Source organism: Diadema antillarum, unplaced genomic scaffold, assembly GCF_040938485.1.
Source record: "Diadema antillarum isolate AM-2024a unplaced genomic scaffold, OU_Dant_1.0 seq00000994_RagTag, whole genome shotgun sequence".
Lineage (NCBI taxonomy): Eukaryota > Metazoa > Echinodermata > Echinoidea > Diadematoida > Diadematidae > Diadema > Diadema antillarum.
The window spans coordinates 833,203-851,871 of record NW_027271832.1 but is presented as its reverse complement, the minus strand read 5'-3'; the positions used below and the strand labels follow the sequence as shown (position 1 = coordinate 851,871).

Below are 18,669 nucleotides of genomic sequence, written 5' to 3'. Positions count from 1 at the left end.
CATATAAACATTTTGTATGTTATTTAACGTCTCATTTGTCTTTATATACAAAATATGACTTACTATGTAATATGTCAATAATTTTCAGAATTGTATTTGTGTAATTGAACCTGCCTTTGTTATTTTTGTATTCTGAAAGAAAATATGAAATGCAGAAAATAAAATCTTTTCAAACAAACAAATTAAAAATACTACTGGAAAAGTTGATGGCTAAAAATCAGCAGTAAAAGACATAACACAATACCCAAGCTCAGATGTATGGCAGCATTTTATGTAGAATTTTTTGCATGCATGCATTGAGTGGACATGCTAACATATCTGTTCATCTGCAAACAGTCTTCATGCTCACAAAATGATGGGAAAATGTCCAAAAACTTTTATTTCACTACAAAGTCACCAAAACGTATCAATTATTATGTTTCTACAAGACAAAGAGTATTTTGATCCTGTAATGGAATACTCTGTATTTAATAGACACTTTCGTACACTTTGGTTTCCTACTCTAACAATGCAGTATTGAGTCAGGTATCAACCTTCACGAAAAGCCTACAGCATGTGGACTAATTCAAGGTTCATCTGTTTCACAGTGCAAAGAGGGTTTGAATTTTCGCTACTTACTATCGAGTACCATAAGATTCCAATGAGTTATGATTCAATTTCTAAATGTGGAAAGTCTCACATCCAAAGAGAGAGAGACATTGTAGGAAACAATACTGTAATAAATGCCTGTAAAGAAGTGATGAGGAGAGTCTGTTTGATTTGATGGGAGCATTCGAATATTGAAACAAAAGGACCTCCACAGTCATCATGTCAGTAGAAAAGAAAAAGAAAAAGAAAAAAAGATGAACCATAATGAATAGGTCTGTTCTCCTGACTTGACGATACTTCAGCTACTCATTCCAGATTTGATAGCTAGGTATAATCACTCTATATATATAATTAAACTGAGTCATATTCACTTGACTCAAAACTGGTCTGTGGCTAATTTTAGTGGTGGGGGTGGGGGGAATGGAGAAGGGGCCAAACATTCTGGGAAATGTTTTGACCAGTCTTCCGGCTGATTTTCATACAATGTCTTTGTGAGTATTTATGTGCTAAAACCAAGATGCCTGAAGGCTAGTTCATCTCCTTTTGCCTTTTTTCTTCTGTTGTCTATTATCATTAGGATTCCGCCTGGGGCCAGAGCCCTGACCCCCGATGTGCCGCACCCCGAGTTGTGCTGAGCGACTGGTTACATCGCGTGTGGCGAATGGTGAAGCCATCGCCTCGTAATCTGGATCAAAGACGTTGGTCCTCTGCCGAGCCTTGCGAGACTCCCGATTGTGTGGGACATGCTGATCAGCAAAGAGGATTGGGTTGGTGGCGTGCTTACCGCCTTCTGGTTTGGGCAGGGCATACTGCATTGAGGAGAACAAGGTAGAGGTAAAAAAGTAATAATGATATGAATAATTCAGAGTATCTATAAAGTAACATCAGAGTGGAACAATGCACTGTAAAGCAAGTAAATAACGAAGAGCCATACTTTACAACAACCACACATTATGAACAATCTGGCTCTCTGCACTAATAGAAAACTTTTTCCAAAGTATCTCTTGTCAGCAATGTGCATCATCACAAAAATACCCTATTTGAATGTACATTGTATTCATTTGAAAGTCATACAAGGTGCAGTGATGAGATCATTCTAGCCAAAATATGAACACTTTTTTTTTTTTCAACCTATGAAATTCATTTAAACCTATGAAATTCATTTAAACCTATGAAATTCATTTAAACCTATGAAATTCAGGCCTTTGCTTGAAAAAGCATGCATTTGGCAAGTCTGATAATAATGTTTACAGTTACCATAATGAAATCAAAGTGACAAATCTGGGCCCCATTTCACAAAAGATATTAGGATAGCAGTCCTTGCTAGAATGGCAACTTCCCATAGCAGCAGCCAATCAGGAAGCTGAATTCTTATCATTACCATGACAATTTCCATTACAGCAAGACTTGCTGTCATATCAACTTTTTATGAAATGGGGCCCAGGTGTCCTCTTGACAGGGATAACAGGCACCCATGGAGTTACACTGCCTGTAAAAATCTGGGCAACCAGCTTCATGATTGTTTTGACATTTATTTTAAATGCAAATGCACAGCTCTCACAATTATACAAGTGATGCTGAGGATTTGAGGTCAAAGCTTATCTGGTATACATCATGGCCAAATTGTCATTCACCAATGGGCAAATGCATAATTTTAAATCTTGGGGTGCAAATTACTGCACCATTGAATAGGAATGCAAAGCTACCTTCATTTACTCCTAGAAATATTGCAGAAGATTTTTATGCCTCCGCCACGAAGTGGTGCCGGAGGCATTATGTTTTCTGGTTGTCCGTCCGTCCGTACGTCCGTACGTCCGTCCATCCGTCCGCTTTCGTTTACGCGATAACTTGAGTAATATTTACTGGAATTTTACCAAACTTGGTCCAAGTATGAAGTATGATGGGGCAATTATTTGATAAGATTTTGGGTGAAATCGGCTAAAGGTCAAAGGTCAAAGGTCAAGGTCAAATCCTGAAATTGTATCCGTTTATGCGATAACTCAAGACTGGATGGAGCAAATTTCACCAAACTTTGTTGGAGGATAATATATGATGGGACAATTACTTGATTAGTTTTTCAGTGAAATCGGACAGAGGTCAAAGGTCAAAGATGAAGGTCACATCATAAAATATATCTATTTACGTGATAACTCAAAACTGGATGAAGCAGCTTTTACCAAACTTGGTCCAAGGATGATGTATGATGGGACAATTAGTTGAGTAGATTTTAGTGACATTGGCAACAGGTCAAAGGTCAAAAGGTCAAGTTCAAATGCTACAAATGTTGCAATTTCCCCCATATCTATGCAATGCCCAAAGGTATTTTCTTGAAACTTGATGTGGACATGTACTACTGCGTAAAGATGCTCCAGAGTTTCATGTCATAAGGTCAAAGGTCAAAAGGTCAAAGGTTAGGTGAAAATGTTGCAATATCACTTTTCTTGCAAATGGTTCAATGTATCTTTGTGGAACTTGGTACATATGCATGTACTGACGGGCAGGGATTATCTAGGGAATGTAGTGGTCATGGGTCAATAGTCAGGGGGTCAAAGGTCAAGGTCAACTCCTCAAAAAATTACTACTTCCCTCATATACTAGTATATATATGCAATGTTTGCATTATTAGTTTTAAAACTTAATACTGTATGCATTACCTAATGGAGATTCTCTGGGAAATTTCGAGCCAGAAGGTCAAAGGTCAAAGGTTAAGGGTCAAAGGCCATGTTTCAATGCTGCCCCCCCCCCCCCCCCCAAAAAAAAAAAAAAAAATCTATTTTGTACCGTCATTACACTCTTTCTTCATACCTTGGAAATTACTCAATGCATAAACTTATAAAAAGGTCCATCACAATTCATGTAAAAATTCTCAATTCCCCAAATATGTGTACCTACACTCTTAGAAAATTATAGCAAACCCAGTTCAAGACATTTCTGACAAACCTGCCATTTCAGTATTTTGCCAGTTATGTGAAACTGTCATGGATCACACATTGTGAGGACATTGTTCTATACGCCTACTGGGAGAATCATGCATTATGGCGGAGGCATCAGTCGCCATAGCGACATTTCTAGTTCAGCTTATGACTTCTACTGCACATCATTACCAAGGAATCTGAGGCATACAAAGTAAGTCTGACTATAATGGACATGTCAAGTTACATGTATGACGTACCCTCATGCCTCTGGTGTTGGGAGGTCTCCTGCGGGACATGTGGTACCTCTGGGTCCCATCCTCATCCACAGTCACCGTCACTTTGTCTAAACTCTTGTTGCCGCATTTGGGACAGAAAATCTTGCTCATGTCATGTGTCACTCTGTGAAAACAGAATACATCAGCAGTCATAAATCAGTCATAGTCACTCTGTAAAGAGAAATTCCAGCAGTGGTTATCCCACATAGCACAGCTTCCTGAAATTTACTGATTCATCGACAGGGAATAATGTTCTTCACAATTAGCTTGATTCATGTTTTTGTTGTTATTGAAGGATGTAATCCAGGATTATCAAGTCTGAGATGGGCACAATATACTTTTATAAGTTTGACATAACTTCCTGATAAAAATTACAATCTTACACAACATGATATACCACAGGAAATAGATGTTTAGATATTTCCTCATTCAGCACTTTAGTTCCTACAGCTCCTCATGTGCACTAAAATCATGATGTGTTTAAAGTTATCCATCACACTCCACTGGCCACAGTGTACTCTGGATAAGTCTTGAAGAGGGCAAGACACATTCAAAGGTTGCATGTAATCGAACGACAGTGTCCATCACAATACTGACAAGAATAAACCTTCTTCTCCAACAAGATAACTCACTTGAAGCAATCATGGCAGCGGAGCACAAAACTCTTGGCTCTCTTGATCAGCATTCCATTCACCGAGATTACAGGGATCCCAATCTGGATCAGGACATTCTAATGTGAGTACAAAGAATTGAATCAGCTGTTTAGAGGTCAACTCCAATATCAGCCCGATTTCATGTAGATCGTATCCTGTAATCCCTGTATCATAACAGCATGTGTCAAATTAAAGTTAAACATCCATATTTATGTATTTGATAATGCAAATGAAAATTAATCTCAAATATTCTTTTAACTAATATGGTAAATATGTTACGTTGAGGTATACCAGATGCTTAGAACTGTAGCTCAGAATAGAAAATGTTTTCTCTTTGCGGTGACACAGATGTACATACCATACATTTACAATGAGAACTAGGAATCACAAATAAAGACATTTTGAAGAACCTTACAAGCAAACAAAACATGAGTTCATCAATACCCCGTGATCTGGATTGAATGTTTTTCATAGATCTGTATTTTTTTTTCTTATTAATGTGCTAAATGTGTTGTTAAAGTACTGAGAATCTCAGACATGGCATGTAAGCCTTGTTAGGTAAGGTACTACTCACCTGCATGGCAAAGTCAGAAGTCATGCAGCCAACCCTGATACCTTCCAGGCTTGCCTCGTCTTTCACACCCATCTGCTGTTTGACCTGCGAGATGTTATGAGGTGTGATCCACCCTGCCTCATCATCATCCACATCTTCATCCCCATCCGCATCATCCCCTTCTCTATCCTCCATCTTTCCCTCATCTTCATCCTGTTGATCCACACCTTCCTCCACCGGCTCCTCCTGTTCTCCATCAACCATTACATCCACTGACCTGCTCTTAGGGGGTGAATTTTCACTCTGGTCATGCTCTGTCCTCCCCTCCTCCTCCTCCCCCTCCTTTTCCTTCTCCTTGTCCTCCTCTACACCATCCATGGCTCCATCTCCCTCATCCTTCTCCTCACTTTCACTAGTCGTGCCACTCTGTTTGTGGTCTGCTACCACATCTTGGCTCTTTTCTGCACTATTATCAACAAATGTCCCATCTTTCTCCTGAATGCTGGTCAACTCCAGTTCAACATCAGCTGGTTCAGACTTTTGCAGACCATCTGAGTGTGAACTAGTGAGCACTGAAATTTTATCATCCACCTGAAAGTGGGTAACAAAAGTAGAGATTAGAATGGTACATACAGGCCTCACATATACAGCACTCAAGAATAAGTCCTCTCAAAATACAGTGAACAGAGGATATTTATATAGAAATGATCAAGAAATAATCAAGTGTAAAGCTCAGAAGCTCAGAAATCAAATACTGACAGACAATTTAAAATGAAAGAAAAGAAGACAAAGAAGAGATGGTTGACAATACCCAGTATACGACTCGACGCAAGCATTTACCATATGACTCAAAGTCAAAAGTGCCTTTTAAAAATATTATCTCCCACTACATAAATGCATTGTTCATCATATCCAAGGTGGGAAATCTAATTATTCTCTGCAAGAGTGATAATGATTCTTCCTCATACAATCGCCGTAGTTGTTGATTATGAATTCAACCACTTCCAAAATAATAGACTTGCAAAATATAAAGTGTATACAGCATCTATTTTGCATGCACATCTAGAGTTCCTACAAGCAAAATTAAAAATATAGAACTGTAGTTACACAGAACCATAATAAGAGTAAAATGTGAGATACACAAAAGATTTATGCAGCATGGAACATACACATGCACTAAAATCAAGCACCCTTGATATTAAAAATTGGCATTTTACAGTTAAATTTAGATCTTCAGTAGAATCATGTTATACAAAACACTACTCTGAGCTTACATGCTTGGATGGGTAATAAAAGCCTGCAATATCCTTGACACTCTCAAGTGGCTTCTTGGAGGCAGAATATGTTACCTGAAATGACAAATGACTAGCTATCATTAGCAGTGTTCTACATCAGCAGCAAACACAAACAGTATTACAAATGAATTAATATTTGCTTATTTGTTTGTTTGCTTGTTTGTTTGTTCTCTCTTTATGATGAAATGTCTTCACAAAGAAAAGAAAAAGTTCACCACTCACTTCTGGCACAGAATTAAGGTTTCCAAATGACTTTCAGGGAGATCTGGGCAGTTGATAAATGCCAAGCAGTTTTAATCATGGGGTTAGAAATGCTGAAAAATGTGCAATCTCAAATGTGTTTGAGCCAGAAACACTTTTCTGTAGAAATGATAAACACAACCAGTCAAGTCAAAACAGAAATACATGTATGCATGAACACAGGGACTTGTGATATTTGTTCCACAAATTTCATGATGAAAGTTGGACACATTAGGAAAACTTGGATCATTCCTCCTGCAAAAGAAATATTTTGACATTAACATATGAATTATAAAATGCTCACTCACCCTTTTCTCTGGCTCTTTCTTAAGATGGTCTGTTCCAACATGTTCTTTGGTCAGTTGGTATGTCAGGGCCAGGACCCTTATGTCCACAGCAGAAAGACTCTGGTAATCTCCAGTCTTCCTCGCAAAATTTGACACTGAAATTACATAGAGCATACTCACACTAGAAATAAAACATTTCAAAATAATGAATATTTTCAATAATCATTACATAAGAGAATAATGTATGGTTGTCTCAGTGATTATTTTGTGACATGTCCTACAACAATGGAAGACACAGAACCAAAAGACACAATCATTCATCTTACAGCTTTACAACCATTCTTCAAAAAATTGAATGTCCAGTACCTTAATTTTTAGTATGTTAATCTTTCTGATACAGTGCTGAATAATGCTATCACAAATGTACAGTCCAAGCTGTTTCACTAACATACTAATAGCAACTGTTCATTTAACATGTATAGGGCGGTGAGTTGGCTCAGTCGGTAGCGTGTCTGCCTCACGATCACAAGGCCCGGGTTCGAACCCGTGTCTGGACTGAGCAATGTTGTGCGTAAGCATACCGTCCCCTCTAGCAAGAGGCAAAACACTCTGTCCCTCGGATAGGACATAAAATGGAGGCCCATGTATGAGAGAGTAACAACTCATGCATGTAAAAGATCCCGCTTCATTCATTCATCGCAAAGAGCAGGGTGTTTAACCCGGTGAAGTGGTCCCACCTCACATCCAACTGGACCCCATGGAAGACCAGCTTAACGTAGCTGAATATGGGCTATCCAGCCATCTTCTCAGGTGAAAAATGAACAAACAAACAAACAAACAAATCAGTAACCAATCCTACCACTGATGATTGTTGTTCACAGCTATTAGTGTGGACTTACCAATTTGGATGCATTCTGTTGAAGGCTCACGGAACTTGAGTTCATAAGGAAGAACAGCTAATCTTTCCCTTGTTGATTTGTCTCGGATCTCATTCACCACTACTTGTAGTGTGTGCACATTCTCAGCAATGTCCTGCAGTGATCAATCACAAGATATTTGATACAACTGTATTTCTTATATTTCATTGGTTTCCACTTTCCATTGAAACAATATCATTTCAGTTTATTTTGCAATTTAGTAACAAAATAATGCACTCATGTTTATCATTTACTGGCAATGAAGACTTCTAACATCATTACGGAAAAACAGGTAGAGAGAGAAAATGTAATTGGTACAAAATACCACAGCTAAATCATGATTAGCATTCAAGTTATCACTATCTCAACTGTCTGTAAAAGCTTCCCAGCGAAAGGACTACAAAATAACTGATTTGATTTTCACAATTTGGTGATTTGGCTCAGTTGCTAGCACCTTCTAAATCACATGACCTGTCTTTGATTTATGAGTCTGAGCAACACATTGTGTGTAATCATACTGTCCCCTCTAGTACAATTGTAAGAGGCATAACACTCTGTCCCTTGCATACGACATTAAATGGATGTCCCTTGTGTGAGTTAGTCATAATTTACACACATAAAAGATCCTACATTGTATTTCATTCACTAATTGCAAAGAGTAGGGTGCCAATTCGATAAAGTGGTCCACCTATGTATCTATCCACAAAAAAAGAAAAAAAAGGTTTGCAAGAATCTTCAAGAATGAAGGTGGCAGACTTAATCACAGGAAACATTGTGACACCTGCTTGCAGCTCCATTAACATCTCAGGGTGCTACATAACTTCTTTTTTTTTGAACCACTTGCCTGGTTGGGAACCAGATTTTCATATTGCTGCAGAGCACTTGCCCAACATAAAGTTTACTTGCCCAAAAAAGAAACTCCAAAATATAAGAAACTGATACAGAATTGATAATCACTTGGAAGTCAATGGCTTAATAAAACACAATCATTTGAATAAACAGCCCACATTGGTTTGCACGTTTACACACATTAGAAAAACAAACTCGGGTTAATCAAGTGTTGGAGTTGCATTGCATTGGGGCTTCTTCATGCAAGTATTGGAAAGTTGCTGAATGAAATTTACACAGTCATTACCTTTGGGCTTCATGTACAATTGTATGATTGACTTTGTGATTTTGTACGGGGAAAAGTGAAAAAAATTAAAGTGGCTTCAAAACTTATTGCTTTTCCAATTCAGACCACCATTTTCTCTCATTGTTCCGAAACACTTGCCCAACTTTGATTTTCACTTGCCATAGGCAATTGGGCAAGTGCTTATGGAGCACCTTGCCACCTGTGTAGCGGTTTAGCATCTTGGCCTGCCTGTTGGGTTCCATGTGAGTGATCTGGGAAATATTTCTTGATTTTGTATACAAATTTACAATCATTCATTACATTTCATTCATTGCATTCATAATTGTATTTAATGTTAAACAATTTGTCATATTTCATTCACAGGCTGCTAGATGTGCAAAGTACATCTAAACTTGGCATATAAATCTAAAATGTAGTAAAATTTAATACTGGTAATAAGGTACATGTACATATGCAGCTGTGGTACATGCATGTTGTTGGCATTTCTTTTCTCTTCTTATTCTTATTGCTGTCTTTTTGACAGAGCTAATTAGGTGATACGCTATCAGCGTATCACCTATTGTGATTGTCAAAATCTCTCTTTATTAGGTGATACGCTATCAGCGTATCACCTATTGTGATTGTCAAAATCTCTCTTTATTTCTTTTTATTCTTCTTTCTTTCTGGACAATTTTGTGTCATCAATATCTCAAGAATGACATTACGGAATAACATGACATTTTCAGGGAACATGTCTCATGACAATATCTAGCCACAATAAGGTTTTCATGACAGTAACATATCTATGACGTCGTCTAGGCGCCATTTTGTGATTTTTGGACCATGTTACATGATCGATCATAACTTCATAACTAAAGGTCATTTCTGTATCATTTTTTGTGGACATAAAGTTCAGGTCACGTTCTATCTTACTTCTTTTGATGCTAATTACCTAGGACATCATTAAGTGCGCGTAAGCGCGCGTCAAAATTTTAAAAGGCTCAAAACAACTTTCCAATGGGAAATCTCGAAGTTTCAGACAATTTTATGCGTTTCAAACAATTTTGCGCGTGCGTGTCCGTCCGCGCATTTTCGCGCGCACAGCGCGTCAGCAACATGAAAATACACTTTTTTTGACAGATTTGGATTCCTGATACTTTGAGCAACAATATCCATTGATTTCTAATCGATTCCTACAAATAACAGAGCAATGCACTTGCGTCAAAGTTCAAATTTCGCCTGCGCGTCTATGTGCAAATATAGTGAAAAAACATGTCTTTGTTTATTTCGCCATAGCTCTTTAAAACGTCAGGTGACCCTATGTTTTTATTGCATATTACAAAAGCATATAAATTGGACATGACGTTTCAAGTATCATTATTTCCATAATTACATTATGACGTCATCATATCGTCATCTGAAATAAAAAAAGTGGAATTAATTTTTTTGAGGTACTGTTTCTGACATTCATTTGCTCGTATCTCTGTTGTTTAAGCTCAATATTATCCCAAATTCAGATATGTTGTACTTTGAACATTTGCCTTTCAAGTCCATGTCATGGTTTTGAAATTTGATGACGTCATCATGCTTTAAATTGTGTTTAAAGGTAAAGACGCAAAATCGGACAAGTTTACGTGTTATGTCTATGGGAGGTGATTTTTTTAGAAACCATGCATTGACTTGACAACGTTTAAGCACCTTTATCTCAGCTGATTTTGCTTCATTTCCTCTGAAACTTATTTATGTTGTAGCTGTGACAATAAGCTGCAGTAATCATGCATTTTATTCTTTGAAATCTCCTCATGAGGTTGACAATTTTGCAATTTAAAACTGAAAATGAGAATGGAATGCGGACCAAACGATTCCTGATTCATCTTTCACGTACATAAGCTTACGTTCCTCTAATTTTCTCGTCGAGACGTATGGCCGAGTGGTTAGAGGCGTCGTCTTAGAAACGTGAGGTTGCACACGTACGGGTTCGATCCTCACAAGAGCACGAAAGAAAATAATATTTTTTTTTTTTACTTTTTTTCTTCAATGGAGTACTACACCTTCGTCCATGTAGAAATCACGTTTGCATGTAAACACACCTATACGCACACACTCACACAGTATACCTTTGTTTTGCGTTGGAGACTGCATTACTTCGACTGCTGCAAAATTATAGTTTTGCAGGTTGGGCTTTTCAAACTGATATAGTATACTGTAACAAAATGAAATTTGTTCATATCAATTCAGTAACACAATGTAGTCGTGGTTACTTTGTGCTGATTTATACATGTAACAAGCTATACATTGTAAAAAAGGTATTCAGTCTTCTGTATTGATGATTATTTGTCAATTAGTGGTTTTTGTGGAGTTTCAGATAGTGATAAAAAGTATGGATGATAAGTGCAGCGATAATTCCTATAGTTAGTTCAAAGCTGTGTTACAGATGTTTGATACATACATTTAGCATTGTGTGTGTGTATATACGTGTGTATACAGGTTGGCCATATGACACATTCTAGACAATTACTCTTAATTGATTAGCAAACGTGATCAGCTATGGAACTGGATATGGTACTAATGTATGATGTTAATGATTCTGATTAAACTGTGACGAGTTTAAAGGGATAGCGTAACTGTGTGTAAAAATAAGGCAATTATAAGGATATTTTAGGGCAATTTGATAACCATGCCTATAATAATTTCATACAGGTACTAATGCCTGCCTCATATTCATGTGATAGATCGTCATGTCAATAGCAAACTGACAACGTACGATGAATGTGTTATATATTGAACAACTGTCTTTCAAGTCCATAACGTTCCCCATATTTTCCCGTCGAGACGTGTCGCCGAGTGGTTAAAGGCGACGTCTCAGAGACGTGAGGTTGCGGGTTTGAACCCCACAAGATCACGAAACAAAATAATTAGCTACTTTACTGTTTTTTTTTCTTCAATTTTGTATTACATATTCGTCCATGTAGAAATCACGTTCGTATATAAACGCACCTATACACACACACAGACACACACACACGCCATATCCCTCTTTTTTGTGTGTTGGAGACCACATTGCTTCGACTGCAGCAACATTTTGCAGGTTGACTTTGTCAAACCGATCATAGTATGTAATGACGACGACTGAGGTGTTGTACTTTGAACAATTTTCTTTCAAGACGATGTCATTGTTTTGTAATTTGATGACGTCATTACACTGAAAATTGTGATTAAAGGCAAGGTATCAAAACCAGCCGATTATAGGTTTTATGTCTGCGGGACGTATTTTTCCCAAGTTGCCAGAAATGGCATAGCGACCTCAGTCGTTACAAGGCCGCTTTTCCGTCTAGCAATGCAATAGATGTTCACACGGCCACGTTAGTTGAGTGGGCATTGACTTTCCCCCCGTTATATCTATACATTGTTGTTGTTTTTTTGTCTTACCATTTCCGTGGATGACCCGTGGCCGAGTGGTTACAGAAACGGTTTCGCATGCACGCTCAATATAACTTCAAGGTGCCTATATCACATTCTTTTCTTTGTCGATCACAGATGACTGTCATCTGATGACCACAAGCGTATCACCTAACTCGTCCTCAATGTGACGAGTTTTCATGTCTCGTTTCTTTTTATTCTTCTTTCTTTCTGGACAATTTTGTGTCATCAATATCTCAAGAATGACATTACGGAATAACATGACATTTTCAGGGAACATGTCTCATGACAATATCTAGCCACAATAAGGTTTTCATGACAGTAACATATCTATGACGTCGTCTAGGCGCCATTTTGTGATTTTTGGACCATGTTACATGATCGATCATAACTTCATAACTAAAGGTCATTTCTGTATCATTTTTTGTGGACATAAAGTTCAGGTCACGTTCTATCTTACTTCTTTTGATGCTAATTACCTAGGACATCATTAAGTGCGCGTAAGCGCGCGTCAAAATTTTAAAAGGCTCAAAACAACTTTCCAATGGGAAATCTCGAAGTTTCAGACAATTTTATGCGTTTCAAACAATTTTGCGCGTGCGCGTCCGTCCGCGCATTTTCGCGCGCACAGCGCGTCAGCAACATGAAAATACACTTTTTTTGACAGATTTGGATTCCTGATACTTTGAGCAACAATATCCATTGATTTCTAATCGATTCCTACAAATAACAAAGCAATGCACTTGCGTCAAAGTTCAAATTTCGCCTGCGCGTCTATGTGCAAATATAGTGAAAAAACATGTCTTTGTTTATTTCGCCATAGCTCTTTAAAACGTCAGGTGACCCTATGTTTTTATTGCATATTACAAAAGCATATAAATTGGACTTGACGTTTCAAGTATCATTATTTCCATAATTACATTATGACGTCATCATATCGTCATCTGAAATCAAAAAAGTGGAATTAATTTTTTTGAGGTACTGTTTCTGACATTCATTTGCTCGTATCTCTGTTGTTTAAGCTCAATATTATCCCAAATTCAGATATGTTGTACTTTGAACATTTGCCTTTCAAGTCCATGTCATGGTTTTGAAATTTGATGACGTCATCATGCTTTAAATTGTGTTTAAAGGTAAAGACGCAAAATCGGACAAGTTTACGTGTTATGTCTATGGGAGGTGATTTTTTTAGAAACCATGCATTGACTTGACAACGTTTAAGCACCTTTATCTCAGCTGATTTTGCTTCATTTCCTCTGAAACTTATTTATGTTGTAGCTGTGACAATAAGCTGCAGTAATCATGCATTTTATTCTTTGAAATCTCCTCATGAGGTTGACAATTTTGCAATTTAAAACTGAAAATGAGAATGGAATGCGGACCAAACGATTCCTGATTCATCTTTCACGTACATAAGCTTACGTTCCTCTAATTTTCTCGTCGAGACGTATGGCCGAGTGGTTAGAGGCGTCGTCTTAGAAACGTGAGGTTGCACACGTACGGGTTCGATCCTCACAAGAGCACGAAAGAAAATAATATTTTTTTTTTTTACTTTTTTTCTTCAATGGAGTACTACACCTTCGTCCATGTAGAAATCACGTTTGCATGTAAACACACCTATACGCACACACTCACACAGTATACCTTTGTTTTGCGTTGGAGACTGCATTACTTCGTCTGCTGCAAAATTATAGTTTTGCAGGTTGGGCTTTTCAAACTGATACAGTATACTGTAACAAAATGAAATTTGTTCATATCAATTCAGTAACACAATGTAGTCGTGGTTACTTTGTGCTGATTTATACATGTAACAAGCTATACATTGTAAAAAAGGTATTCAGTCTTCTGTATTGATGATTATTTGTCAATTAGTGGTTTTTGTGGAGTTTCAGATAGTGATAAAAAGTATGGATGATAAGTGCAGCGATAATTCCTATAGTTAGTTCAAAGCTGTGTTACAGATGTTTGATACATACATTTAGCATTGTGTGTGTGTATATACGTGTGTATACAGGTTGGCCATATGACACATTCTAGACAATTACTCTTAATTGATTAGCAAACGTGATCAGCTATGGAACTGAATATGGTACTAATGTATGATGTTAATGATTCTAATTAAACTGTGACGAGTTTAAAGGGATAGCGTAACTGTGTGTAAAAATAAGGCAATTATAAGGATATTTTAGGGCAATTTGATAACCATGCCTATAATAATTTCATACAGGTACTAATGCCTCCCTCATATTCATGTGATAGATCGTCATGTCAATAGCAAACTGACAACGTATGATGAATGTGTTATATATTGAACAACTGTCTTTCAAGTCCGTAACGTTCCCCATATTTTCCCGTCGAGACGTGTCGCCGAGTGGTTAAAGGCGACGTCTCAGAGACGTGAGGTTGCGGGTTCGAACCTCACAAGATCACGAAACAAAATACTTAGCTACTTTACTGTTTTTTTTTCTTCAATTTTGTATTACATATTCGTCCATGTAGAAATCACGTTCGTATATAAACGCACCTATACACACACACAGACACACACACACGCCATATCCCTCTTTTTTGTGTGTTGGAGACCACATTGCTTCGACTGCAGCAAAATTTTGCAGGTTGACTTTGTCAAACCGATCATAGTATGTAATGACGACGACTGAGGTGTTGTACTTTGAACAATTTTCTTTCAAGACCATGTCATTGTTTTGTAATTTGATGACGTCATTACACTGAAAATTGTGATTAAAGGCAAGGTATCAAAACCAGCCGATTATAGGTTTTATGTCTGCGGGACGTATTTTTCCCAAGTTGCCAGAAATGGTATAGCGACCTCAGTCGTTACAAGGCCGCTTTTCCGTCTAGCAATGCAATAGATGTTCACACGGCCGCGTTAGTTGAGTGGGCATTGACTTTCCCCCCGTTATATCTATACATTGTTGTTGTTTTTCTGTCTTACCATTTCCGTGGATGACCCGTGGCCGAGTGGTTACAGAAACGGTTTCGCATGCACGCTCAATATAACTTCAAGGTGCCTATATCACATTCTTTTCTTTGTCGATCACAGATGACTGTCATCTGATGACCACAAGCGTATCACCTAACTCGTCCTCAATGTGACGAGTTTTCATGTCTCGTTTAGTAATTAGCTTGGTTTCTTGAACCAGAGATGTCTGCTTGATTAATACAACACAAAATTTTAGCAAAAAATTACTAGGTTCCAGATTATTTTATTAATATATGAGCATGGCTCAGATACTGGGTACCCATTGTGTTACATTTGGGGCAAAATATGAACTTTGTTTAAAATTTTAAAACACTGTGTTATTATTATCAACAGATCCACAATGTGTACCTATGGATTTTCAGACCTACAGCACTTTGCATTTCTAAGTTGTGCATTAAAAACACCCCAGTTACCATGCCTTGCAATGGAAAGCAATAGTCATTCTCATAATTTAGTGTCCCGTTACGCCAAATCATTATTTTGGTAAATTCATTTAGACCAACAACTGAATCATTTAAACCTTTCAAAACTCTGTTACTAACCAAAATATCACAGAACATGTACAAAACTAATCTGGATGGCCTTGAGGTTAATACAAGGAAATATTGGACGAGCTATGCACAAATTTCGACTCATCCAATATTTTGCTTAGCGAGTCCAATATTTCCTTGAATTGACCGAAAATAGGACATCCAATATTATCATTATTATCCTACTGAGGATTTTAGCAAAGAATATTTTCACTTAGGGGCTATCCTTTCTGTCTCTGAGTGCTGTATGGTCTCCTACTGTACTTGATCCTGACATGGGGTATGGTACACTCTTCAGTGCAAGTTAGTCCACTTCATTCCCAGATCTATGTGATCTATGTATTTTGATGTACATTCCAAAGGAAACTTAGATCAATGTCGAATTAACTAATATACTGAATGAAATTTGTTTGTATAAACACAGAATTTTAGAAAAAACGATATTTCAGTTAATTCGTGATTGACCAATCACAGACGTTTTCACTTCATATTTCGGGTCATCTCGTATATCTCAACCAATCACGGTGCAGTTTATCAAAACTTTGGGGAATCCCCCTCTTGCCGTCCAATATTCTTAATATTGGTCGCCTCGGCAAAAAAATATTGGTCGAGTTCAACAAACTTTCTAAGTGGGTCGGAGGTTATGAGGTGCATCAACAAAATAACACTTGTATTTGGGCTCTAAAAATCCTCTGTATGGATAATAAATCTCTATCATTGGAAGGAGAGGTTGTCATTCTGCACATTTGATTTGCTCATAACATTTCGTGTCCACACTGGACACCAATGACAAAATGTTGACTCATTCAGAAAATTAATGAAACCATATAAAGAGGTTGCATTATTTTTCATAAATGTTCACTACTCTTTGGACTTAGGCTGAATTGTTCAATAAATTTATATTCAATGTTTTCGCCTTTTTGAAAACTTAAAGGGATCGTATAGTTTTGGTTGAGACCTAATTTTAGGTTTCTAACATTTTTTGGTGAGATGATGTGAAACCTCTTATGAAATATGAAAGAGCATGTAATTCTATGAGGAATTCAACATTTATTTCATGAAGATTGGTTCTGAAATGGCTGAGATATCCAAAAAAAGAGCAATTCTAATAGAGTGTGGGATCCACACTTTATTACGATCGCTTTGTTTTTGGATGTCTCAGTCATTCAAAACCCGATTTTCATCAAATAAACTTCGAATTCCTCTTAAAATGGTATGCTCTGTACTATATCATAAGCATTTTTTTGGTATCTCGCAAAAAGCTAAAAGCTCAATTCTCATCTTCACCAATACTGTACCATCCCTTTAAGTCCTGCTTAATGTAGGTGATTCGCTCATAACAGAACACATGCCATGGACACCAAACAAATATGCAAGAGAAAATAGGTGTATTTTAATGATTGCGATTCACTGATTTGCTTCATTTCTCTCTTGTTTATAATTCATGTTGTTTCCAAATTCCAATAGCTCTATCAAAACTTAGGAATAGATCAATAGTTGTGTAGCATTCAAAATAAACATGATAAATGTGAACAGCAGCTGCAGCTGGTGAAGCGGTTCAGTGAAGGCCACCAGTTGTAGCGTGTCAATACAGACATCTAAATGTTTTGTAAATAATTAAGAAGTTGTCGCTCGATCTTGTTACAGAAATGTACTTGTAGGATGGGGAGATACAGTGTAAAGTTTAAGATTTGCAGGTCATCGACACATACAACTGTACTGTCTTGTGTAGTGTAGGCTGGGCCTTGAATTTTTGTCTAGAAAGCAATTCAACATCACAAAATGCAAAGTTGTTCACAATGGGAAACGGAACCAGAAGAATGACTACACCATATCTACAACTGATAGCCAAAGCAGGATCCCTGTAGCTGAACAGGAGAAAGACCTTGGAGTGACCTTTGACTCTGCACTTTCTTTTTCCGAGCATGTTGCTGAGATAACCAAAAGAGCCAATACCAAGCTAGGCATTCTGAACAGATCCTTTTCTAGCCTGAATGAAAGAGGATGGCTTAAGCTCTACAAGTCCATCATACGACCCACACTAGAATATTGCAACTCGGTATGGTGTCCTATGTTCAAAAGAGATGAGGATTTGTTAGAGAAAGTGCAGCAAAGAGCCACACGTCAACTTCCACATCTTCGCCACCTGGAATATCCAGACAGACTGAAAGCCCTGGGTTTGGAGACTCTTGCATACAGGAGACAAAGAGCAGAGGTTCTACAAATTTATAAGATCATGAATGGGATTGACCACCTTGATGTACACAAATTCTTTCAATTGGTTGAAAGCTCCAGAACCAGAGGCCACTGCATGAAAGTCAGAAAACCCAGATCCAAATATATGTTGCGACAAAAAACCTTCTCTGTTCACAGTTGTAACAATTGGAACTCTCTGCCAGACGCAGCTGTCAGAGCATCAAGTGTTAATCAATTCAAATCTATCCTTGAGAAACACTGGAACAGCCATCCCCTAAAGTACAGCCCATATCAGAGGGACAATGAAACCTGGAGGGGCAAATAAGCAACGCTTTACGTCTCTACATCCAAGTAAACTCCAAGTAAGTAAGCTCTACGTAAGAACAAACATGTGGGACTGACTCCAGTCACCACCACGGCGCAGAGGCATTTTACAATGATGCACTTGCCCAGACTTTCAGCATCTAACGAAAATGGCTTCGCTTCGTACAGAAAGCACGAAACGTACTTAGGCTGAGAAAATATTTTGTACTCACTTGAAGCTGGACATTCCGAAAGAATGCCACAGTATCCACCACCACATGTTCTACTCTTGAGGTTTTCGCCATTGCTGCATCCATGCATTGCAGGTTGATGTATGCTGTGTGAACACTAGATGGCAGGCTTTCTAATGCGTCGTTTT

The 18,669-nt window shown here is 37.7% G+C and overlaps 1 protein-coding gene across 1 annotated transcript; it reads right to left on the bottom strand.

Moving 5' to 3' along the window:
- Positions 1 to 487: 487 nt before the first annotated feature.
- Positions 488 to 18,614, bottom strand: LOC139742294 (RNA-binding protein NOB1-like). Its single transcript, XM_071652873.1, has 8 exons — positions 18,524 to 18,614; positions 7,706 to 7,838; positions 6,828 to 6,961; positions 6,259 to 6,333; positions 5,006 to 5,575; positions 4,411 to 4,508; positions 3,761 to 3,902; positions 488 to 1,397 (listed from the first exon to the last, which is right to left on the bottom strand). The coding sequence occupies exons 1-8, from the start codon at positions 18,605 to 18,607 to the stop codon at positions 1,122 to 1,124; spliced, it is 1,512 nt and encodes a 503-aa protein (XP_071508974.1). The 5' UTR covers positions 18,608 to 18,614; the 3' UTR covers positions 488 to 1,121.
- Between the last annotated feature and the right edge of the window lie 55 nt (positions 18,615 to 18,669).